The sequence below is a fragment of the Misgurnus anguillicaudatus genome, chromosome 2, assembly GCF_027580225.2.
Source record: "Misgurnus anguillicaudatus chromosome 2, ASM2758022v2, whole genome shotgun sequence".
NCBI lineage: Eukaryota > Metazoa > Chordata > Actinopteri > Cypriniformes > Cobitidae > Misgurnus > Misgurnus anguillicaudatus.
In genome coordinates, this window is record NC_073338.2 from 32,211,733 (window position 1) to 32,237,089 (window position 25,357).

Here is a 25,357-nt window from a genome sequence, read left to right on the forward strand (position 1 = left end):
TTATTAGGCAGTTACTCACTTTTGAAACGGGTACATGACGTCAGTATGCAAGCGTGCACCATGGGCCCAGTTCCTTTAAAAGGCTTCAAAGAAATAACCTTAACTTCAAAAACTGCGACAGACAGTAGCAGGGTGGCATCGGAATTCACTGTGCTTCAATACAACTTTACATAAAATGCTTTGCGTTGCTCTTGTCCTTATTTCTCTGCTGCTGCCTGTCGGAGGTGCATCTGTAAAGCCAGCGCGTGTATTTTTCAACAGAGCAACGGAAATTGTACCCATAACTTCATTAGGCAAACAGGTAAGATTGACACTTTTTATATGCATGGAGTTGGTTAAGCATTGCGTTAGCGGTAGAACAGTCATTTGACGTCAGGTAACACGCATACTGATAAATAAATAGCTTGTAATAAACTGTAAGTCACTTTGGATAAAAGTGTCTGCCAAATGCATAGATGTTACTGCCAAAAGTTAATATAGTTTAATATTGTAGGCAAGTGCCCTCGTGTGGCTCTCCAAGGTGCTGAAACAGCTGCGGACAACCAAATTTGTAGACATGAAAGTCTGTCCATTTTTATAGAAAATATATTTTACATGCATATGTTTTTATAGCTGCTTATATGATTAAATATGTTTATTTTGTATGTATTGTTTTAAGATATCCGAGCACTATTTTCCAAGGCTGATGGTCATACTGCTGTTAAATCTAAACGATGCTGAACAGCGCAATAAAAAAGTCTTCAGAGGAGCTCTGCAAGATGGAAAGGGTCCCATAAAAAGGCAGGAGGAGAAAGCATCTGAATCTACAGTTGAAGACTCCACGATTAATCAAAAGAAACGCAAAGAAGGCTGCAAGTTTTTCTACTGGAAATCCAGGACCGCTTGCTAAAGTTTAAAGGGACACTTCACCCATTTGCATTAAGCTTTGTATAGTTAGAACCCCAGTCATGTTTTTGAATGGTCGTGCATCATTTCCTCAGTTTCCGCTGAGACAAGAGAAATACAGATTTCACTGTTGCACTTCCTTCTTTCAATGATGTAAAAATCATCATTTTGCATCACTGAAAGAAGGAAGTCCTATATCTTTGTTGAGGGGGTGAGACTACAAACACCCCTTTTCTCGGTCAAATAGGCACCAAATTCGAAATTAATGTTACATTTCGACTACAAATATGACACACTTTCAATAAAGATTAATGTTTCTACAGGTGAAATGCTCCTTTAAGGAGAGTGTTTCAGATTTGATTGTAAACATAATGTCACAATGCACAGATTTTGTCTTTAGTATTTGTAATTTCGATTAAAACAGTTATATAATTGTGATAAAGATATTTTATGTAATAAAAATTAGGCACATGATCTGACTATTTTTATTATTAATATTTATTATGTAGAGTCTTACTATGTACAGTCCACACATATAGCATGTATGCTGACTGATCTACTGGACACAGCAATTAAAGGACAAGTTCGGTATTTTACACCCAAAGCGCTGTTTTCATATTGTTTATGATGAAATAGAACGGTTCTGACTGAAATTTGGACATATAATGCTGGCCCGAGAATTTTCGTGTATTTGTTGTTTCACCTCCCACCTCTACAATGTGTGTAGGTGCACAGGAACAATCCTTCCTAAAATGCATTAAACTTTCGTTTACAAAGACGTGAAACCCACCGAGTGGCCAGGGGCGCTCACCGACACGCCCACACAAAAATCGCCGCAAAAGACGCCCTCCAACAGGTGTTTTAGCATTCGTTGTAAACTTGTGGACCTATTTTTCCAAACGCCTCACACCCGTATATTCTTCCGCTGAGAGCTTAAATAATAGACACTCCAGCCCAGGTGGTGGCGATAATCCACCTTTGCCAATTGCAAGAATACAAACAAGGTTTCCGGCGCTGAGTAATACCGTACCTCACAGCACATCTAATACAAGTCAATGGAGTTGGACAAAAACTACGATAAAGCCTGTTGGAATGCGTATTTTGCAGCGATTTCTGTGTGAGCACACCAGTGAACACCCCCGACCACTCGATGAGCCCCACGTCCCTGCAAACAAAAGTGTAGAGGTGGGAGGTGATAGAACAAACACCCGCATATGTCGAAATTTCAGTCAAAACCGTTCTATTTCATCATAAACAACCTGAAAACAGGGCTTCAAGTGCAAAACACCGAACTTGTCCTTTTAAGACTAATTTATATTCAGGAGAGGCCTACACATAAAACACAATTAAGAAAACACAAAGAACACAAAAAATACATATTTATTGTTTTAGCCTCTTCTATGCGATAAATGTCCAATACGATCAAATGGGAGGTCAAATGTTCCCGAATTGCCCCTCTTTTTTGAAACTCTTGTTCTGACACGGTCACTTGGACTGCTTTCAAATGTCAAAATGTCTGTGCGGCCATTTTGCTTAGTATGTGGTTGCTCCATTGGACTTCTTACAACCTTGTCAGCAGGTTGAGTCTTGTCTCCTGGCCTGAGAATCTTGACATCACTGCTCTCTCCTGGCATCATCTGCTCAACTGAACCTTTTTGTCCAGGCTGTTTCTGGGACATGTCGCCTTGCCTAAGGGGTTAAAACAGATTTATTGTAGCTTATCTTTGAAAGTGAAAGCCCTTGAAAAAATTAATCCAGTTGTAATTACTGAATTTTAGCTGTATTGTATCAAAGTTTATAGGAACAACTGCACAGTTTTAAATTTGCCCTCAGTAATAATTAGATCAGATTAAACTGATCCATTGTTTTATTCATAGATCAAAGCAGTTGCTGTGCTGCACTCTATGGCAACAGTAAATAGTGATAACTCTATTCATGGAGATTACTTATTTAGAAATGTTTTTTCCAAAACATTAAGATCAGTCCATGTGTGTCATAACATTGATCTGATGGGTTTTGTGATATTATATCAACCACATCACATCTACAAAATTTCTTCTGATGAGGTGTGAAATAAAAGTGAAGAAAATCTGATAGTACCTTCGTTTGTCTTTCTTTACTTTCACAAAGCTCCTGGAGAGGGGGTCGAGCGGTGCTTTGAACTCGGGGTTATTCCTGTGAAGTCCTTGTGCTTTTGAGCTATTCTCAAAGTGACCTTGCTGGTACCCAGTAATATCAGCCAAATAAGTCTCACTAGCCAGGTGTTCGGTTTGATTCTAAGGGCAAAACAAAGACCTGTGAGTATGCTGCATAAATCTTCACGGTTATTAATCTACACCAGACGTCTTGGCACCTTAGTCTGTTTGACCTTTTGCTGAAGCATCAAGGGACTGCAGTAAGATGTGGTGACCACAAATGTAACAGACAGGATCAACCATTTCCAAATCTGCATCTGAAACAAGCACATGTACACAAACATAACAGTAAGCACAACATTAACAGAATAATCAAACATCTCTAATTTAAAATTCAGACTGGAATGGTCCCTCCTTTCCTAGACTGTGACACGTTCGCCGCCGATGTCCCTTCAGAAAAGGTCAAAGAGATGGAAATAATGCAGCTATTTCTGACCACAGGGGCACCGTGTCCCCAAGGAGAGTCCCCTTGTGAGGACTGACTTTCATAGAAGGTAAATAAATCCAGTCATCATCCGCACAGGCGCTGGCAAAGGACAATGTGCTAATCAGCTAAACTAAAATTCCAACCAGAAATAGTTTAACAGGAACAGTCGGCTAATAAAGAAATAAAATGAGTGAGACGGATCTAATTACAAAGTAATTGATCAAGTGTAAATATTTTATATTTTGTAGTAAACAAAATTGTACAGAATTTTATACATTACTAAATTAATTGGACTATGTTACACCCAAAACAAATACAAAATCAAAAAGAATTAGGTTAGATCAAATAAAAAATATAGATTATTACTCGTTTTACAGACTTCTACAGTGTTTTAAACTTTTGCTATTTGTTTGGGATATTTTTACAACAATAAAAAAGACTTTATATACAGTATTTGTTAGTGTACTTGCATTACAGTGGATACCAACCTTCAGATGAAATAATCCAGTTAAACCTGAAACATGAAAAACACAAAATAAAAATAAAAACAAGTATACACGTATGATAATATAATCACAGCATTATAATCTTTCATTGTAATTTATTTACTTGTATACATTTTATCACAGCAATTGTTTTTGTAGTAGTAACTAAATATTTTAAAAATTTAAGATGCTTTTGTGAGACTTAGATTAAAATGTAATTTTGTACATTCCGGTACAATTAAAAAGCATAAATATAAAGTTGAAATGGTATTAAAAGAGCTGAAATGATATGCAAGACAATCTCCACTTTCTATATTAATTTATATAAAAATATAATTTTCTCACCAGCAGAATTTAGTAAGGAGATGACAGGTCAATATTTAGTTGTCTTCTTTCCACCTCTTGGTTTGTTCCTGCATGTCTTTAATAACTATTTTATAGATTTCCCTGGATCCCCGACTCTCCAATCAGCACTCTCTATTCTGCTTACATCATCATCACCCTTCACCAGAATCTCATTTTCGAATGTTATGTTATCAGGAAGCAACTATAAAGGCGCATGGTAGATGTGTCAGTAACTTTAGCTGTCTTTTCGCTCTTTTGCATGTAACTGAGCCTTTAGCTGCATACCTTTTTCTAGTAAACTAGGTGTTGAGCTGTGTTGGTTGTTGAGCTACAGCCTGTTAGTTAAGAGGACTGCTGGGGCCCATTTCTTTTATTAGACTACTTCAGTGACCAATGCCAGGGTCTGTCTGACTTAGACTGACCTTTTAATGGCCCCCTGTGTATGAATATGTGTGAGAGGGGCTCCATAAAATCACATTTATGACATTTGTGCTCTGGTGGCTTTTTATTGCAGGTATGCTTTATATAAAGGTAAGACTTTTCATGTTGCAAAAAATCATAAATCTCTTTTCTTTTGGGAGTCTAGATGGTTGTAGCAGGCTCAGATAGTGTGACTTTGATATGGAGATCATGAGTTGCTATTTTTGTCCTGGATATGTATTCAAATGGCATATATGTTGCATTGCAAGGAGGGTCAGCCTTACATTCATAAAGATTGCGAAATAAAAACAGCTGGTGATTGGTGCAGATGATAACCTGAGACAATCTTGCTTCACCAACAGAGGGAGTCACTGTCCTACAGACGCCTACATCACAGCTGTCATATTATAAAGACGATAGTTTTCCCACAAACTGCAGCATTCGACTTTCATCATTTGCGGACAAAGAAAAAATATGTGTGAAGGTAAATATGAAAATATAAAATGTAAGCACCAATTATCAAATTCAGACAAGGTTGTCACTATACCTGTGCCCATTAAAGTACAGTATTTACTTTTCTTTGCTAGTGCATTACTGCAATATAGACAGTTTCAGCAGTAACAACATAAACAAGCGGCTTTCGCGGTAAACACGTAACTTCCGGTAAACTCCGCTAAGAATAAATAACAACAAAGTCCTTTCAAAGTAGTTTATTTATATAACAAGCAAAATAAACAGTACATAGATTACCCAGGAAACCAAAACCTTTTTTTTTTCGACAAGGTATTTGTTCAAGAGTTCAGTTTAGCAATAGTCAGAGCATTGAAAAACTGAGAGTATTTCATATAATGTCATTTAATAGAATAATACACTTTTCACTGTGATATTCTATCAAAAATCTTGCAACACAAAAATTAAAGCTTATGAATAAAATTATGAAATACTGAAATAATGTTGAATCTTTGAAAATGGTTTAAAAAAAATCAGTATATTGCTGTTAATATTGGGTTTATTTAACCAGTGATTTTGGCCAATTAAATCTTTAGTAAAATTCTTCCCTTCATAAAGAACATATTTCAAAACTAATTAAAAATGATAAAATTATTAAATAAAATAATATAACACCAGATTAAACATCCACATCACTATCATTTGTATTGAATAGTGTTGCGGTCAGACAACATTTGTATTATTTTATTATTATAACATGGATTATTATTGGCAGGGGTGATGTTTCTTTTATATCTGCCAGTTTCCATTCACTCACTTTCTGTTGTGGTGCCCTAGGCAAACTGTAAGCAGCATATGTTATTAAACTCACTGAACAGTGTAATTGTCTGATTGAAATTTGGTGAAACATCCCTGGGGTTTAATCTCATCAAACACCATCAAAGTATTGTTCATTGTTCCGTTTAACTATCACACTACCTAAAGTTATAGTGTGAAGTGTTAGCATACATTTGTCTACAAATTGAATGTTTATTTTATGAGTATAAATATTTTGAGAATTTTGTGAATTTCAAATCTCATAACCATGTTCCCATTAGTTCTCTCTCTCTCTCTCTCTCTCTCTCTCTCTCTCTCTCTCTCTCTCTCTCTCTCTCTCTCTCTCTCTTTCTGTCACTGCTCCAGTGTCTCTGTTGAAGTTTCCTCTGCAGTTATTTCAGGCACTGTTCCTACATTAAGCCTCAACGCTACTTTGTTTGCTTATGTTATGCCTACTGTTGCCGCTTATGTGTATTGTTCTTGTGGACTGGGAATATTGTGTGTTTAAGTGTCCCCACAGCAAACCCCTATTGTTAATTTATTTAAGCACCCACCCCCACAAATCATACAATGTGCCTTGATAATAGGTGAAATAGATTCTGTGGGTGGTTTGATAAAATAAAAAAGAAATGTCTTGACAGTCATCTGTGTAAACACATCCTTTATAATCAGCCTGTCAGTGCAGAAGTAGTAATGTTGCAATGAGACACTCTTTCAATTAAAAAAGTAAATTAATATGTTTAAAGTGATTTTTTGTTTATAGTTTTAAGTGTCAGAACAACCTTTGGCGCTGAAGGCCAAAAGTTGTACCCATCCTTCACACAAAGAATCCACAAGGTTCCAAAGCGTTTAAAAAGAGGTCTTTTAAAAATAGATGCAATTTTTAAGAAAAATATCAATTTTTTAAACTTTATAAACTATAATAACTAGCTTTCGGTAACGACGCCATCTTGGACTCAGTTCATTTCATGAGAGTCACTGGCCAATGTTCCCATGGCAACCAATACTAAAACTCTCTTAAAGTCGCCATGAAACGGAAGTATCAATTGCCTAATTTTCCCCATGGTGACGTGTATCCGAGTAAAACCAGCCTCTGAAATGAATTAAGGCAGGGCTGGATTTGAATTTGTCCATCGAGATCTGATTGGATCATTTGAAGTTGGGTCGTGTTGCTAATTGCTAATTGCAGCGATATTCTCCCGGACCCCGCCCACCTGCCATACTTTATGACCGGAAGTAAAGAGAGATCGTTTTTAGGAGGGGAGGAGATTTACATTTTTGATTAAAGATTATGAGGGCACGTGAATTTTTTAAAATTAATGATGCTCACAGATAAATCATTTGTAAAAAAAAAATACCACAATATTACAAAACAAATTACAGTTTTTTATTTTACTTTCATTGCGACTTTAAATCTATAGGGCTGTCAAAAGATTAATCACGATTAACCACATACAAAATAAAAGTCTGTGTTTGCACAATATATTTGTGTGGTGTGTAATTATTTTGCGTATATAAATACACACATATATGTTTAAATGTAATAAATGTTATATATATATATATATATATATATATATATATATATATATATATATATATATATATATATATATATATGTTATATATGCACATGTAAATGTTTCTTAAATAAATGCATGTATGTGTGTTTTTATATGCGATTAATCGTGATTAATCTTTTAACAGCTCTACTTACATTGTGTCCAAGATGGTGTTTTTACTGGAAGCTAGTTATCACAGTTTATATAGTTTGAAATCTGGAAATTTTTCTTACAAAATTGAATCGATTATCCACAGATGACCTTGATTAACATCTTGGAGCCATGTGGATTACCTCTGTCAAAGATGAATGAACTTTATTTTGGTTTAAAGTCAGAAGTTTTTTCCTATCCCTGTTTTCTACCATTATAAAGCTTGGAAGAGCAAGAAAATATAATACAATAACTCCAAATGTGCTCGACTGTAAATTTGTTGTGGATGTAAATCTGGTCTACATATGCGCTAGCAACACCTAGATTATGGGTTTAATACTGAATGCTTTGGATAAAAGCATCTCCCGAAATATGAAATGAATAAAAAATGAATGAGATCTCAAAGGGCGATACTGTCTGTATGAAGGAAAATAGAGCAAAAACAATAAATTATTTCCAGTATTATCATATCAGGAAGGACACCGACTTTGTCCTTCCAGAGAGGGTAATTGATCAATTCAATGTGCTCTTCAGCTGTTGACATGGGGAGGGAAGAAAAATGTTGATGCCAACTTCGGGATTTCAACAGAGGTGCATCAGCCTTTATTTAGATCTTTGATTTATTCTGCAAATTTAGACAAAACGTGCCCTGTTTAAAAATTAAAGGACATCATAACATATTTTGGTTTGGTGTTTGAATAAAACATTTACACAGGTTTTAAAATAAACATAAATACAATCAAATTAAACAAATACAGTTTATAACAAAAGCTACAGTGGCAAGAAAAAGTATGTGAACCCCTAGGAATGAACTGGTTTTCTACAGTGATTTCCCATTAAATGTTATCTGATCCTCATCTAGGTCACGACAATAAACAAACACGATGTGCATAAGCTCACAAGACATAAATTATTCCAGTTTCTTGTGTCTTTTTTGGAAACACCCATTAAACATTCACAGTGCTGGAGGAAAGTTAGCCCATGGACTAATTACTTTATTGAAAGCTTTATTTGTCAGAAGCTGGCAAACTGGAGTCCAGTTAATAAAATGAGTTTAAATGTGTGGTTTAGTGCAACTTTGATTGATATTAAGACACTCACACATTTTAAGATTGCTGTCCTTAAAAAGCATCAGCTCTTATGAACCATGCTCTTATAAAGATATCTGATCAAGAGATGTTGCACTCCATAAGGCTGAAAAGGGATACAAAACAATCTCAAAATGTTTAGACCTCCATCAGTCTACAATTAGAGAAATTGTTTATACATGGAGACAGTTAAATACTGTAGCTACCCTTCCTAGAAGTGGGCGCACAGTCAAGTTGACTCCTAAGACACCATGCAGAATACTCAATGAAGTAAAGAAGAACCCACGAGTAACAGCTAAAGGCTTGAAGACATCATTGGAACGGGCACACAGCTCTGTTCCTGAGTCTACCATATGCAAGTCTTTGAACAGGCACGGTGTCTATGACAATACACCACGGAGGAAGCCGCTGCTCTCCTGAAAAACATTGCTTTGAGCCTGAAGTTTGCAAAAGAGCACCTTGGCAAACCCCAGTGCTACTGGGAAAATATTTTATGGATTGATGAAACAAAAGTTAAATTTTTTGGCAAAAATGTTATGGCGCAAAATGGGCACAGCTTACCAACATCAAAACATCATCCCAACAGTGAAGTGTGGTGGAGGGAACATCATGATTTTGGCTTGCTTTGCTGCCTCATGGCCTGGACCACTTGCCATCATCAAGGGTGAAATGAATTATTAAGTTAAAAAAATCCTACAGGATAATGTCAGGGTGGCTGTCCACCAGTTGAAGCTCAGTAGAAGTTAATTGATGCAACAGGACAATGACCTTAAGCATTGTAGTAAATCCACTACAGACTGGCTTAAGAAAAGCAAAATGCACCATTTGGAGTGGCCTAGTCAAAGCCCAGACCTTAACCTGTGAAATGACCTGAAGAGAGGGGTTCACACCAGACATCCTACAAATGTGTCTGAGTTAAAGCGGTTTTGTAAAGGGGAATGAGCAAAAATTGCTTCTGAACGATGAGCAGGTCTGCTTCAGAACTACTGAAAGCGCTTGCTTGAAGTATTTGCTGCCAAATGAGGCTCAACAAGCTGTTAAATCCAAGGGTTCACTTACATTTTCCTCCAGCACTATGAATGTTCAATGGGAGTTCCCAAAAAAGACACAAGAAACTAGAATCATCCGTGTGTTGTCACCTTATGCACATTGTGTTTGTCTATTGTTGTGACCTAGATGAGGATCAGATCACATTCTATGGCAAATCACAGTAGAAAACCAGTTTATTCCTAGGGGTTCACATACTTTTTCTTGCCACTGTATAGGCTAACACAAGTGAAACTCATTAATCAGTATGTATGCTTAACTTGTACTATAGCTTTAAATTGTATTGATACCGGGTCTCCCCGTCCTCCAACATAATCAAATCTTTAATGCTCTGCAGCATTGAGGATCACAGAGAGCAACCCAGACACAGTAATTGAATAGAGGCCAATTATTTCCTAATGAAGTACTTGATGTTCCAAGTCTGAAAGGGTGCTCCTGTCCCTCCCGAGAGACCAAGAACATGGATAAACAAAACAAGGCAATCCCTCGAGGTGAGACCTCTAACCAAACAACAGAAGATAAGAGCAAAAGTTATGTGAAGACAGCAGATCAATGAGAGAATGGAATAGCATGGTGAATGTTTACAGCCGCGGTAGATGTAATCAAATCAATATTGTTAAGAAAGGAGAGGATTTACTGCCAAGCATTTATTACAGTTTTTTTCACATAAAGGATTGGGCTTTAGGTTTAATATTGGATCATATGCTTTATGTGGTTGAGGTACTGACAGAATCAGTTCAACTTTCACTCAGTGTGCCTTTTTAGTTATATAACACATAAGAATCAAAGATTCAAGTTTTAAGACTGCAAGATTTTGTGGGTAGAATTTATAACTACAAAAAAGATTATTTTTTTCGATAAAAAATAAAGTCATTTTCTTTAAGGTAATAAGTGGGTACCAGATTGTTAATAATTACTGAATCAGTCTTGGTAATGCCCTTGATCTCATGTTCGGTAGAGTTGAGCACCATATCACATTTACAAGCTGTAGACTCTATACCTGTCTCTGGTTATGTTGTCTTACCTCTCAGTGTTTTACACACTGTCTGACACAGCTATACACACAGACACACCGTCCTTTTCCTCAAAGACTTGTAGTTGTAGATCACTGCCAATGGGCCTGATATAGTGTGTGACTTTGAAAAGACAAAGATTAAAACTATCACAAAAACAATCTCTCCGCAGAAAAGAAAATAATTGATCATCTGCTAAAAATCACCCCCTCCTCCGCCTTTCTCCTCATCTTTCTCCTTACAGACAGGGAAAGCCTGTTTCCATGACAACAGGGAGAATTAAGGGCATAGAAGTGCAATCCCAAAATGACAAGTTGGACTGAAGCCTGGGTGCTTTAACTTTCAGGTTTCACTTATTCACCTATAACGTGAATGAAACATTTTTCAGTGTCATTAAATTTGCTATATTGTTGTAATGTGTATTAACACAGTCATGTTAACGCACCTCTGGGGTGGCTTTTTGTTACCTCCAAATTCTGCAATGATCTCACTCTGATGTTTTTTAAATACTTTTGCTGTTTTTGTGTGAGGAACAAATTTTGTGATGGCATTTGTTATTTCTTGCCATGGGGATGTTAAATGTTCAAAAAAATATAAAGTTAATGTAAACACCATAAAATGTTTGTGTTTTTGTGTTTATAAATAAATTATTATTTAAATTCGGCATTATTCCTTTCAGAAAAATGGTCCAATATGTCATTGGGGCAGTATACTCTTAAAAAGGCCCCAATATTTATACATTTGGTACCAATCTGTACCTTTAAGTTATTAATATATGCACTCTTTGGTACCAGTGTATACCTCTAAGGCAGTGCTTCCTAATCCTGGTCCTCGAGGCCCCCCTCGCAGAAAGTTTTAGATGTCTCCTTATTTAAAACACCTGATTCAACTTATCAGCCTCCTTCCAAAATGGTAAACATGTCTCCCTAACAAGCTGATGAGTTAAATCAGGTGTGTTAAATAAGGAGACATCTAAAACTTTCTGGGAGGGGTGCCTCGAGGACCAGGATTGGGAAACACTGCTCTAAGGTATTAATGTGACCTCTTAGGTGCAATACTTTTTGAAGGGGTACTGTCCCAATGACAACAAGGAACCATTTTTTACCACCTTTTCTAACAGTGCAAAGTATACGCTTTAAAAAAAATTGTTTTCAACCAATGGTTGGGTAAAATATGGACAAACTACATGGTTTAAATGAACCTTAAATAATTGCCCAACCAAGAAAATGTTTAAAACAACTCAGCATAGGTTGATAAAAAACGCCTGGGTTTGTTCATACTTACAAATGGGTTGAAGAAAACCCAGCATTTTTGGTGTGTATATTATTTCTACATTGTAAAAAAGGCAGCATGAAGTTAAAACAACTTGGTTTTGCAAGTCAATTCAACTTATTATTTTAAGTTTCGACCTAAAAAGTTAACATAGCTTATAAAATCAAGATAAAATTGTTTAACTTAATTTTTAAGTTAAAGTAAATTAAACATATACAGTGCACAGCATTTTTTCCATTTGTTAGTAAATATGAGACTAATTTGCTTTCTTTTTTACAAAACAGTTTTATTAAACATTTATTTTTATAAACACAACAGTAAAAGTCACTGACCATGTTTAGGACACAAAAAATAACTAATTTAAATCAAATGGGGTGATGCAAAAATTAGTACACCCTGATGAACATGTTAGCAAAACAATTAAATAAAGTGTAATTAACAGGAATTCACTAGGAAATGATGATAATTAATCATCACACAGGTGGCCACAGGATAACTGGCAATTGAGGGTGGTATTTAAGAGAGAAAATCCACTCTCATGTAATGGTGACAGAATAGCACCACATGGTAAAGAAATGTCTCAAGACATGAGAAATAAAATCATTTCTTTGCACAAAATGGTCAAGGTTTCAAGATAATTAGTTAAGCATTGCTAATATGTGTCGCGAAAGGTTTCCAAAAATTAAAAAAGCATGGACTTGTGTGAAGCTCTCTGTGATTTCCAGGACGTTCGCTGAAGTTAACACCTAGTCAAGAGCGTTTTGTGATGAGGGATGTTGAAAAAAAATCATTATGCAAGTTCAGCACAGTTGGCTAAGTCATTAGAAAGTCAATCTGGGGTGTTTCCTGTGACACCACACGACGGAGGTATACTGCAAAGAAGAGGCATGCATGGCTGTCATTCATAGAGAAAGCCAATGGTAAAGCCAATGCACAAAAAAAGCCTTTTGCCAGAGCTCATATTGAGAAAGACTATTGGGTCTGCAGCTCTTTATACTTTGGAGTAATGAGAAAAAGATGAATCTTTGTGGCTCTGAGGTGTTCCAAACTGTATGGTGTGGAAAGATTTAGGAGTTCAATGAAAAATCCATGGTACCAAAAGTAAAGCATGGTGGTGGCAGTGCTCTTCTGTGGGCTTGCATGAGTGATGCAGGTATTGGAGCGTTAAATTTTATAGACGGCATCATGAATACACAGATGTACTGTGAAATACTTAAAGAGAAGTTGCTACCATCACTCTGTGCCGTTGGTCACGAGGCAATCTTTTAACATGATTGTGACCCAAAACACACATCTAAGGTCACTTATTCATATTAGAAGAAGCACATGGTAAAAGGGTTGAGGTATGAGGAGTTCTAAAAAGACAAGCAGAACATCATTTTCCATCCAAGATCTGAAAGAGGTCATGGTTCAAGAATGGAGAATTAAAGATGTAACTGTATGTGGTAAACTTGTTTATTGAATGTCTAGAAGAACTAGTGCTGTTTTTTTTTTAAAAGAATGGAGGATATACAAAATATTAGATTGCTTTTTTAAATAATTTTTGTAGGGTGTACTCATATTTGCATCACCTCATTTGATTTAAATGTGCCATTTTTCATATCCCCAAGGTGGTAAGTGACTTTCACTCTTATGGTAAGACACATAAATGTTTTATAAAACTTGTGTGTAAAAATACAGCAAATTGGTCTCATATTTACAAACAAATGGAGACAAATCTTAATTTTCAAAGGGGGTGTACTCATTTATGTTGATTTGATAAAAATGCTGAATATTTTTAATATTTAAACATTAAACATTCAATATACTCCTCTATAGCTTTATAAGTAGGGGTGAGCGGGCACAAACTAACTTGGGGTTAATTGTAACACAGCTACTTTACATATTTATACAGGGCTGAACAATCTGTGCTTTTGTTTTTTTTCTCTTATGTCAGAACATGATCTGTGAACTTGTGAAATGTTTGATGTGTTTTCATTCAGATATTGAACAAAGAGTGTTTCGGAGGCATGAAAGTAAATTTTTCCATCTTATGTTTTTTTTTTCAATTTCTGAGTTGGGTGTGTAAATCAACAAATCCAAACGTATATTATTTTAATCGCTGTCTTGTTATCTAAAACATAATACCATTTTAAAACATGTCACCAACTTAACTGGGATTGAAAACATTTATACACAGCTGGGTATACCACAGCAAGCCTCAGGTATACACTGATAATGAAATGAAAATAATGTAATGATTTTTTTTTGTCTTAATGCTGCAGCCCTTTGAAAACAAAGACATATCGTTATTGGCCGATAACTGCTTATTTTTAATATTATCGGTTATCGGTCTTATAGCAAAATTAGGCCGATAAATGAAAGCCGATAAATGATGGATTATTTTGGTTTGTTGAACCACTTCACTTGCTCATTGCTGGCCACGTGGAGTTTTTAATGGTGCTTTCTGTGACATAGCACGAAGATGACACGTGTTGCGGGCTTAAGAAGAGTATGCTAGTCTAGCGCAAAGACAAGATGTCCGCGGTCTGGGAGTTTTTCATTGTGAAATTAATATGAATATTTATGGGCCTATATATATATATCGGTTATCGGTCCCCAAATATAAAGAGTTATCGGTTATCGGTATCCGCCAAAATTTCCATATCGGTGCATCCCTAATTTTTATGCACTGATGCATAATGGATGGATGAATGTGTGGATTTCTATCTATTATAGGCAGATATATAAACAATTTTATTGAATTATTTATGTTTAAACTTAATTTTCAGGCAGGTGTTACAACAAACCCTGTTTGTTACAATTAACCCCACCTATGGGGTAAGTTGTAACATTTGTCACTTTTGGTGTAATTGTACGATAACGGTAGGTCCCACAAACAAACTTGAAGTGTTCATTTGTAGCAAAGATGCGTGTTAATTGAGTAAAAAGGATTAATCTAATGTGTCCCACTCTCCCCTAATAAACATAAATATAGCTTTACTACAACTAGAATTACTGTACTGTTCATATGTGATGAAATTTCTCAAGAATCCCTAAAAAATAAGCTTAGAAACAAAGAGGTTGAAAGCTTTATGTATCATACTTTTATTTTTAAACAATCCTAATTTCATTCTGCTTTATTATATCAATGCATGTTTTATACATCTCATTATTCATAATGCATATATGATAGTGTTTCAGTAAGGTGAAAACATCTGCAAACATGAAAAATAAAGAGTTCTGTTTGTACATAGGGAAACACATTAACAGTGTTTTCTTTTCTGGAAACTCATTATATCTAGAGATTCTTGACACGTGCCTGTTTTTACACACTGTCCACCTGACCAGTTCTCGGTTAAGCATTGACGCACTGTTTCTTATGACTCATGTATTTTAAGTGTGTTTGCTGCAGACTTGGGCACAGCTCTTATGCTATTTTTAGTGGAAGACTTATAAATGACAAACTTTTTTGCCACTGCACCTATGTGTTAACTACCCACAATCCACCTGCCCTGTCCAGGCCGACTGGTTGGATAGCCCTATATGGGTCATCATCACCAGCCTTTGTGCTTTGAACTGGACAGGGCTGTGTATGGGTCACACATCTAAAAAGTAGGCTTCCTGAGTTCAAAATTATTATTATTTAGATTTTGCGCTAAAATAGAAGTACAGGGGTTTTGTTCATTTGCCTCAGGTTCACAGGAAATGTTCTACTTTCTACTCAAAGCTGTCCATCATATAGTATTGCACTTCAGCTAAAACCAAGCTGCAGTCTGAGGAGTTAAACATGGCAGCACGGACACAACTTGTGCTGGACGTATGTGCATCATGGCAAGTTTTTTTTTTAAAGAAAGTGTTGCATTGCATGGACAATAACTTACCAAAATGTTAGCAGCTTAATGCATCAAAACACCCCTTTAAAATCGTTCTGTAATTCAGTTTTATAAGTTGAATTACTGAGCACATTTTTTGACATTCACCCACTTGACATCCCTGTTTGAAGTTCCAAAGTGCATATACCTTTTAAAAAAAACAAATACTTAAAATCTCCACAAAAAAACCAAAAGCAGAAATAACATTAATGACATTGAGCAAAGAGAGAAAATTTTTCATTTTTTTTCTTGATGTCAATAAATAAGAAAAGCATGAAAAAGTGCTAAAGCATTCACATGGAGATAAACAGATGATCATGTTTAGAAGCTCATTTCTCACAGCATAAATCCCAAACAAGGAATATTACTATTATTGTGAATCACATGACTGCCCATTGAGCTTTTTTGCATAAAATGTGAGTTCAAGTCCTGATTGGAGCTGTAACGTTTTTGTGTCTTTTCCTCTCTGTGTTCTTCTAAAAGTTTTCACAGGCAAGAGTTCAGATCGTCATTCCGTTGTAGCATGTGGTTCTATTCCCGAGGCGCGAGGAGCAGGGGGAGAGGCCTCCTGAATTGGGCCCTGCTATGTGGAGTCCTGGTTGACCGCTTTGCCTCCGTTCATTGTAGGAGTTCCTGAGCTTTTCCTGGAGCGTTGCTTCTCTTCAATCTCATGCAGTGAAGGCTCTCTGTACATGCAAACTGCAACATGCAAGCATATGTCAGGAAATTAATACTTGTTAAATTAACAGTTTTTTACAGACACTAGGACACATTTCTCAATACTTAGGTCACTTTTGCAAAACTCTTCACACAGTGAGCACAACAGAAGTCTATGTGGGCTAAACTGAGGATCAATTATCATTGCTTTGGCACAAAATGCATTCAATGACAACATCTCTCAAATTTCATGAATTCTTTTTTCACTCAGACACAACAACTGCCAAAACTCTTTGTACGTACAGGCCAATTTGCTCATGCTTACATACGGTTTTCAAAACTGTTAAACTTATTTTCAAAACAATAACATAATATAAAACTGAAAAAGACAGCAATTTGCTACATTTCTACAGTAATATTTTAATGAAATATATTTTAAATCTTAAAATTAAACGCTATAAAATCCATTGGACCAGCCACAGCTGTCCACAGCCGAGTAAATTAGCATTACTATTGTATCTATCTGTATCAGTGGATGGTGTGTATACAAATGATGGTATTTTAGAATTACGCAATGCAAAAAAGTAAAAGTAAATAAACAACATAAAATATTGAAGAATTCTGCATCATGTCTGATTCATTCCAGTAACATATATTGCAATGAATTATAAACAGAGATGTGTCCTTGTTTTACACAAGAAAACATTGTATAATGCTACATGTTGTTAGTGTTTTTTTGGTCATTGTTTTGTGAATGACAAAGTGTGTTTGTCGGCTGTCAACCTTTGCTAGTGTTCTGGAAGAATGAGTTGATTTGAGACCTGAATAAAGTGTTTTGGTAGTTGTAGTGCATTTTGAATGTGAAATGAACTGCTTTGCCAAGCTGAATGTTGGTGAGGAGAACTGTGTGATGAGTTTAGCAAAAGTGACCTAAGTATTGAGAAATGTGTCCTAGCGTCTGTAAAAAACTGTATTCATTTAGCAGATTACTGTATCTAGTGACTACCAGGAAGCATTTTGCTCCATTTCTTATGGAATATCATTTGTAAATTTTATTTGTAAATATGTCAGATTACATCAGTTACAGTTTTTTTACAAATGCTAGGACACATTTCTCAATACTTAGGTCACTTTTGCAAAACTCTTCATACAGTGATCACAACAGAAGTCTATGTGGGCTAAACTGAGGATCAATTATCATTGTTTTGGCACAAAATGCATTTAATGACTACATCTCTCAAATTCCATGAATTCTTTTCTCACTCAGACACAACAACTGCCAAAACTCTTTGTACGTACAGGCCAATTTGCACATGCTTACATACTGTTTTCAAAACTGTTAAACTTATATTCAAAACAATAACATACATTTTTTACAGACCCTAGGACACATTTCTCAATACTTAGGTCACTTTTGCAAAACTCTTTACATAGTTCTCCTAACCAACTTTCAGCTTGGCAAAGCAGTTCATTTTACATTCAAAATGCACTACAAATACCAAAACCCTTTATTCAGGTCTCAAATCAACTCATTCTTCCAAAACACTAGCAAAAGTTTTAACAGCCGACAAACACACTTTGTCACCCACAAAACAATGACCTAAAAAACACAAACAACATGTAGCATTATACAATGTTTTTTTCTGTTTATAATTCACTGCAATATGTTACTGGAATGAATCAGAAATGATGCAGAATTCTTCAATATTTTATGTAGTATATATATTTTTCCACTGCATAATTCCAAAATGCAAGACTTTGTATACACACCATCCACTGATACAGATACAAATGTAATGTTACAGTTTTTTACAGACGCTAGGGCACATTTCTCAATACTTAGGTCACTTTTGCTAAACTCTTCACACAGTTCTCCTAACCAACTTTCAGCTTGGCAAAGCAGTTCATTTCACATTCAAAATGCACTACAACTACCAAAACACTTTATTCAGGTTTCAAATCAACTCATTCTTCCAGAACACTAGCAAAGGTTGACAGCCGACAAACACACTTTGTCGCCCACAAAACAATGACCTAAAAACACTAACAACATGTAGCATTATACAATGTATTCTTGTGTAAAACAAGGACACATCTCTGTTTTTAATTCACTGCAATATATCTTACTGGAATGAATCAGACATGATGCAGAATTCTTCAATATTTTATGTTGTTTATTTATTTTTTATTTTTGCATTGCGTAATTCCAAAATAACATAATTTGTATACACACCATCCACTGATACAGACAGATACAATAGTAATGCTAATCTACTCGGCTGTGGACAGCTGTGGCTAGTCCAATTGTCCAATGGTTTTTATAGCCTTTAATTTTAAGATTTAAAATATATTTCATTAAAATATTACTGTTGAAATGTAGCAAATTACTGGAAGAATGAGTGGATTTGAGACCTGAATAAAGTGTTTTGGTAGTTGTTGTGCATTTTGAATGTGAAATGAACTGAGAGTTGGTTAGGAGAACCGTGTGAAGAGTTTTGCAAAAGTGACCTAAGTATTGAGAAATGTGTCCTAGCGTAAAAAACTGTAAATGGACTGCAAATGCAAAGATACACCTAGACAAGCAAAGTATTGTAATGTGTTGAACTGTCTATTTGCTGTATTTAGTTATTTTTCACTATAATACACTACCTTCAATTGGTCTTGGTAGAAAGTGTGAAGAGGGTTTGGTTTTCTTTACTCGATTCCCTTTCATGACTTGACCCTCCTTGGTTAAGCCCAGAAACCAAGCTCGACCTGACTCCTGTTGGCGGTACATGGTGGATGAGTAGATCACGTAGTAGTTCTCAAACACAGACTCCTTGAATTTACACTCAGGTGTGAACATCTCTGATGATAGAAAAAAAACAATAACAATTTGTGACTTAACTTGTTCCATAATGGGGTGGCTATAGAGGACAAAAGAGGTCAAACAATACTATCGGGGTGTCCCCAGGGAGTCTGACAGGAGATAGAAGGAAAAGTGTGTGCTTGTGTTTGATTGTGTAGAGAACAGGCGCTGGTCTGCAGGGGTCAGAGAGAGGCAGCAGGAGTTAGCGTCTCTTATCTAGGTCATGTGACAAGTTGTCAAGCAGCAGACAGGTAATGCTTCAGAGGTAAGCGTGGCCCAGAGGACTCTAGCCAAAACTGATGAACTAAGACCTACTTGACCACATTATAAAAAATCCTCTCTGCACCTGTCCAGAAGGGCATACTCTTTAAGGTAAAAATAAGCTTTATAGTTGACACAGTGAGATAAAAACCTACTAATTGTTTATTTTGTAATATATTGTAATTGTATATATCAACCCATTTTCCTAAAAGTTGGGGTTATAGTTGTCACATTTAAATCCTTATTTAAATCGTTTTTATGGACAGTGCACATTTTTCTCATTTTTTCGTGTCACTCAGCATGATAGTTTGACATGCTGTGCTCACCAAAGTAACGGTTGATAAGGCAGAATGAAAAACGTGGTGCAGGCTCGAAAGATACTACATATCGAAATAGCCTACATTAGATTAAAAGTCGTCGTGAGATACACAAAATATATAAGATTGAAAGACGTGATGAGTGACATGAAAATGAAAGTCATGCTGGTGTGCGTTTCCCAAAAGTTTGGTAGATAACATAGTTTAGCAATTCAGGGGGTCCCCGAAGTGACGTAAGAAGGATTGAACGAAACATTGGTGGCCGGTTGCATAAACATAGTCGTTAAGTTAAGATTGTGTTTTAAGAACTAGTCTGACCAATTGGCAATTAGTTAGGGCTAATTAGTCTCACTATTTGGATTTAAATTAGACCAATCTACCTGTTTATGTATACTTAAAGGGGCCATGGCATGAAAATCTGACTTTTTCCATGTTTAAGTGCTATAATTGGGTTCCCAGTGCTTCTATCAACCTAGAAAATGTGAATAAGATCAACCCAGTAACTTAGTTTTGGTAAACCATTCTCTGCAAGCATTTGAAAAAATAATTAAATTTGACTCTCCTAGTGATGTCAAAAGGAGATCTTATTATGATAATACCGCGCCTTAATATGCACTATCCAACCACGGCACTGCCATTTAGTGCAGAGAGAAAGAGAGAAAATAATTCACAGCACAATTGAGTTTCAATTGCAACAAACCACCATCAATGCGATCAGTGTTTGAATTTCATCAGCTCATTTGCATTTTAAAGGACACACCCAAAACGCCAAATTTTTGCTCGCACCTACAAAGCAGCAATTTGAACATGTTATAATAAATGATCTATATGGTATTTTGAGCTATAACTTCACATGTGTACTCTGAAGATTTATTTTACATCTTAATAAAGTCTTGTGACATGGCCCTTTTAAAACAGTTATGATTGTCGGAGCTGACGGTGTATTGGGTAGTGCTCCGACATGTGGTGCTTTCACACTTTCGACGACCCCATTTCGATTCCCAGCTTGTGTTCATTTGCCGATCCCATACCCCTTTCTCCACTCTGTACTTTCCTGTCCTCCTTACTGTTAAATAAAGGCAAAAATGGCAAAAAAAGTTTAAAAAAAAGTATATGATTAATCTTAAAGGAAAAAATGCATGACCAACTTTTAGGACTACCTCAACCAGAATATAAAGCAAAACAATGAAGAACAAAATAGGAAAAAAGTGGTCATGTCATGTTTGTTATTTACAGCAATAATCTGACATTATTTTGATATTGAACTAATTAATTAATAGAAGTAATTACTCCGACAGGTATGTGATGTCATCAATGTTGTTGAACCAACTTGATTCGAAGAAAATCACAAGAAATTTACAACATTTTCAAGAAACAGTCGTGAGCTAGTTAGTTTCTATTAACTTGTGTTAAATTGTGTCCATAAACAGGATGTAATTTCATGATTAAAGCACTACAAACTACAGTCATGGCTTTGAGACACATCTGATATAAATGAATGAGTGATGTATTATAAATTTAATGGGTAGTTTGGCAAATTTTATATCCTTGAATAGAGGACAGTACCATTAAAAATCAGTCAACCGTGTTTGCCTAGATGAGGATGACTGTGCATTTTAAGTGAGTATATATGCTTAAAAGTTAATTTTATGAGCCCACAGACCTATTTTTGGAGTTCATTTAAAGGGGATAGAGCATGAAAAACCATTTTTATCTTGTCTTTGTTGAATAATGGTAGTCTACTCACATTCACAAACATACAAAAAGTGCTAAACATGTTAAACGTCTCATAGAAATTCCTCTTTTAGAAATGTCAGCCAGAAAACAGCCCAATCAGAAAAACTGATGCTTATGACATCACAGGCATCCAACTGCCCCTCCACTTTAAAATAATTGGCTACATTTTTTAAGTGGCAGCAAAGTCAGCCAATCAGTAATGAGATTGCAAGTTAAGCCAGTAGGGGGAGCCAAATAGGTGCAAAACCACTTGTTTAAAATCCCCACCCTAATAGAGCTATCTGAGAGAGGTTTTTAGGAAGCTTCTAAGGCATTACAGACACAAACAAAAAATTTTTTGTCTACATGTCACATCACAGAACAAGGAAAAATACTCAGTTCAACCATTCTATGTCACCTTTAAATAATTTATATTATTTATAAATGTAAATATCACATATCTCAATCTCAAGGATCTCAAGGATATAAATCATAAAACTGATATGTCAAAACATCAAATTTATATAACTTTCTTAACTGTCTGTCACTAAAACAACTGTATGTATTTTGCTGGTTTTATAACTGCATTTAAAAGATTAAATTGGATGAAAAAATAAGTGCAAATAAAAAGAACAGAGAAACCAATCAGCTGTATTTGTACAGCAAAGAACAGGTTATGAATAGCCCTTTATTCTGCTAGCACTCTCTGTCAGAAAGGCAATGTGACATTAAAATTCAAACAGAATCTTTGATCACAAAAGAAGTCAAAGGAGAAGGAAACTATTATATGCCTTTCTCTCTTACACATTTGCATGTCCTAAACAGAATAAACCTGCATACCTGCCAATAAGCGTGCAAAAGCAGCATACACTGTAAAAAACGTCAAAATATGTACCTCAGCTGTCACTGGGGCAGTACCCTTTACAAAGGTCCTAATATGTACCATTATATTTATACATTTGGTACCAATGTGTACCTATGAGGTACTACTATGAACGGCTTAGGTACAAAGCTGTTCTTTTTGAAAGGGTACCACCCCCAGAGACAGCTAGGGTACATATGTTGACCGTTTTATCTGAGTATGACAAATGCATTTATTTTCAAAGCCATTGTTTAGCACAGTGTATTACGAACAGCCGAATGAGGCCATCAAGGACCAGTAGGGCAAAAAAATCACATTTCATACCAGAAAAAGCAGCCAGTAAAACTGGAGGAAAAAAGACTGATTAAATGAACCATGAACGCTGCAGCAGACATTTAGGTAACCAAAAGGCAGACATACTGTGGAGTTTGCAGAATGACCAAAATCCCTGAGAAATGTCTAATAGACGAATAAATGTGTGACTATTAATGCTGGTCCATGTGTAGTTTATACAACGCTTTGAGAGGAATGCATTACGCCCTGACACATCAGGTATAAAGGAAGGTAAAGGAAGATGAATTTGTACAAATCTGGATTAGACAGAGCTGTTTAAACTGGATTATTTCATCTATTTGACAGGCCATTACTATTCTAAGTATAAGGTCAGACAGAACAATGTCTAGACAGCTGCCTCGCTCACATTGAGAAGGGCACAGCTTCATCTCAGTGAATGAGAGAAAAGACAGCCATAGGCGTAGAATACTTTTTCAACTCACCGCTACCATTCCCACGCATGTTCTTTGGTTTGATACTAATTTAAATAAACTAACATTAAACCAATCACAGGTGAGCATTATGAAGCAAATGATTTTTTTTGTCAATGGGGGGGGGGTTCGGGGGGTTCAACCCCCTGAAGTTGGCCAGAGAAGAAAGCTACTTTAACATTTTACAAAAAAGTTAAATATATATAATGCAAAAGAATACAAAATAAAATCATTTAGTTATACTATTTTACTGTTAGTGATGTTATCATTTCGTTAAAAAAAATAAAAAAATAAAAACTGAGTTTGTTGTGTGTGTGTCATGTTTGTGTGTCTGGGGCGCACACCTTACGAGTTTCTATTTAAGTCAGTAAAAAAAGTTAAAACATGTGACCTGAGCTCTAATTGGCTGGTTTCGGATCCGCCCTGGGGCGCAGAACTGTGCGCCCCAAACCCTTTGTGTGTGTGTGTGTGTGTGTGTGTGTGTGTGTGTGTTTGTGTGAATGATTACTGTACCTTGATTAGTTCATTACTGATAATAAACCCAAATTATACTCAGATTTAAAAGATTCATAGTACATTTATTTCATGCTTTAGTTGACTTCAACAGTAACATTTTTGCTAAGCAGTAATGAAATGCATCTCCTGATAAACGCCTATTTACAGACCTGCATTACTACAGTAAAAATGTAATTTCAAGTTTGTATGCGCCCCCCAAAAAATTTTTTTTAGCACCAGCCACCACTGCGTCAGAGCTATTCAGGCCAATCACAGATTAGCTGGCCAATCAAGGACACAGCACTTTTCAGATCGATGGGCTCTTCTGGGGCCTTGGTTCTCTTTTTTTGGGCTGGGTGAGACATCCAGAATGCCCAACCCCACTGATTTCTGCTCTCTGAAGTCTCCCTCAGGATTGCTGGTGCTCATTCGCAGTTTTATCCAGCAAAGCGAATGACTAGAGTCCTTGGGGCTGAAACAATCTCAACCTACTCTCAAACTTTAAATGGGTAAGGAGCCTGGCTTGCTGGCTTGGAGCCGGGCATGGAATGTGAAATGCCTAGTAAACAGTGATAGCCTTTATATATATTTTGTCCAACTGACAGCCATGTCCCCACCCCCTCACTTTTAAGATGCCCCTGAGAATAGCATTATACATTCCACATTAAAAGTTGCAGGATATTTATATTTTAAATACGGGATTAATAAGCGAAAGTCTACTCAAATGCACTTTGCTAGAAATTAATAATTAGATTAAAGTGTTTGCCAGAATAGAATATACAATAATGATGAGTTAAAGAGCACCAATTGTCAGATTCAGGAATTTACATTTCCTTTGGTGTGTAAATTTGTGTTAGGACTAGGGCTGTCAATAGATTAAAATATTTAATCTAGATTAATCGCATGATTTCATGAGTTAATTTGCAATTAATCGTAATTAATCTCACATTTTTATCTGTCCTAAATTTACCTTAATTTAGCGTCACATTTCCAGCTGACGTCAGAGGTATTCAGACCAATCACAACGTACAGATTAGCTGGCCAATCAGAAACACAGAGCTTTTCAAATCCGTGCATTTTAGGAAGAGAGTGAAATCTGGAGCTACAAAAATGGACGGTATGTGGAAATGTATGTGTTTTTAACCATAAACCACGTGAACACATTGTATAATACCAAATACACAAAATAACGTTGTTTTTTAACAATGAAATAGGTGCTCTTTAATCATTTTAACTTTGCAATGTTGAGTGAGCAGTTTAATTAATCTGAAATGTAATAATGTTTTATGAAATAGCTATTCGCTGTTTATCTGGAAAGATTCCAATCATCCGGCTAATACAGTTAGTGTTTCTCCCAGGCGACAAAACATTCAGTGATTCATTCTATAAGTCAATCATTCACACCACAGCCAAAGTACATCACATAAG

The 25,357-nt window shown here is 35.9% G+C and overlaps 2 protein-coding genes across 11 annotated transcripts in view; both read right to left on the reverse strand.

Annotated features, from left to right (window-relative positions):
* Positions 1–2,249: 2,249 nt before the first annotated feature.
* LOC129442535 (uncharacterized) lies at positions 2,250–4,707 on the reverse strand. Of its 6 annotated transcripts, none has more exons than XM_055202689.2 (6): positions 4,338–4,707; positions 3,996–4,021; positions 3,440–3,606; positions 3,239–3,337; positions 2,986–3,161; positions 2,250–2,574 (listed from the first exon to the last, which is right to left on the reverse strand). In XM_055202689.2, exons 4-6 carry the CDS (start codon positions 3,335–3,337, stop codon positions 2,274–2,276), a joined length of 576 nt encoding a protein of 191 aa, XP_055058664.2. In that variant the 5' UTR covers positions 3,440–3,606; positions 3,996–4,021; positions 4,338–4,707; the 3' UTR covers positions 2,250–2,273. The 6 variants fall into 6 exon arrangements, with proteins under 6 accessions (XP_055058664.2, XP_055058666.2, XP_055058663.2 ...); XM_055202691.2 differs by having other exon boundaries at positions 3,254–3,337; positions 4,338–4,698; XM_055202688.2 differs by lacking the exon at positions 3,440–3,606 and having other exon boundaries at positions 4,338–4,706.
* Positions 4,708–15,218: 10,511 nt separating this feature from the next.
* fgf12a (fibroblast growth factor 12a) overlaps positions 15,219–25,357 on the reverse strand; it is a 46,695-nt gene continuing 36,556 nt past the window's right edge. For all 5 annotated transcript variants that reach the window (XM_073853659.1, XM_073853651.1, XM_073853657.1 and 2 more), the window contains 2 exons: positions 19,316–19,513; positions 15,219–16,708 (listed from right to left, as the gene is read on the reverse strand). In XM_073853659.1, the coding sequence (XP_073709760.1) occupies positions 16,593–16,708; positions 19,316–19,513 (314 nt within the window). In that variant the 3' untranslated portion in view covers positions 15,219–16,592. The remainder of the gene's footprint in view (positions 16,709–19,315; positions 19,514–25,357) is intronic.

Excerpts from the sequence above, each read along its gene's own strand:
- LOC129442535 (XM_055202685.2), bottom strand. The coding sequence starts at position 3,400 with ATGTTTGATTATTCTGTTAATGTTGTGCTTACTGTTATGTTTGTGTAC. Across the intron at positions 3,162-3,238 it reads AAAAGGTCAAACAGACTAAG|AATCAAACCGAACACCTGGC; the intron begins GTGCCAAGACGT and ends TTTTGCCCTTAG. Across the intron at positions 2,575-2,985 it reads GTAAAGAAAGACAAACGAAG|GCAAGGCGACATGTCCCAGA; the intron begins GTACTATCAGAT and ends TTAACCCCTTAG.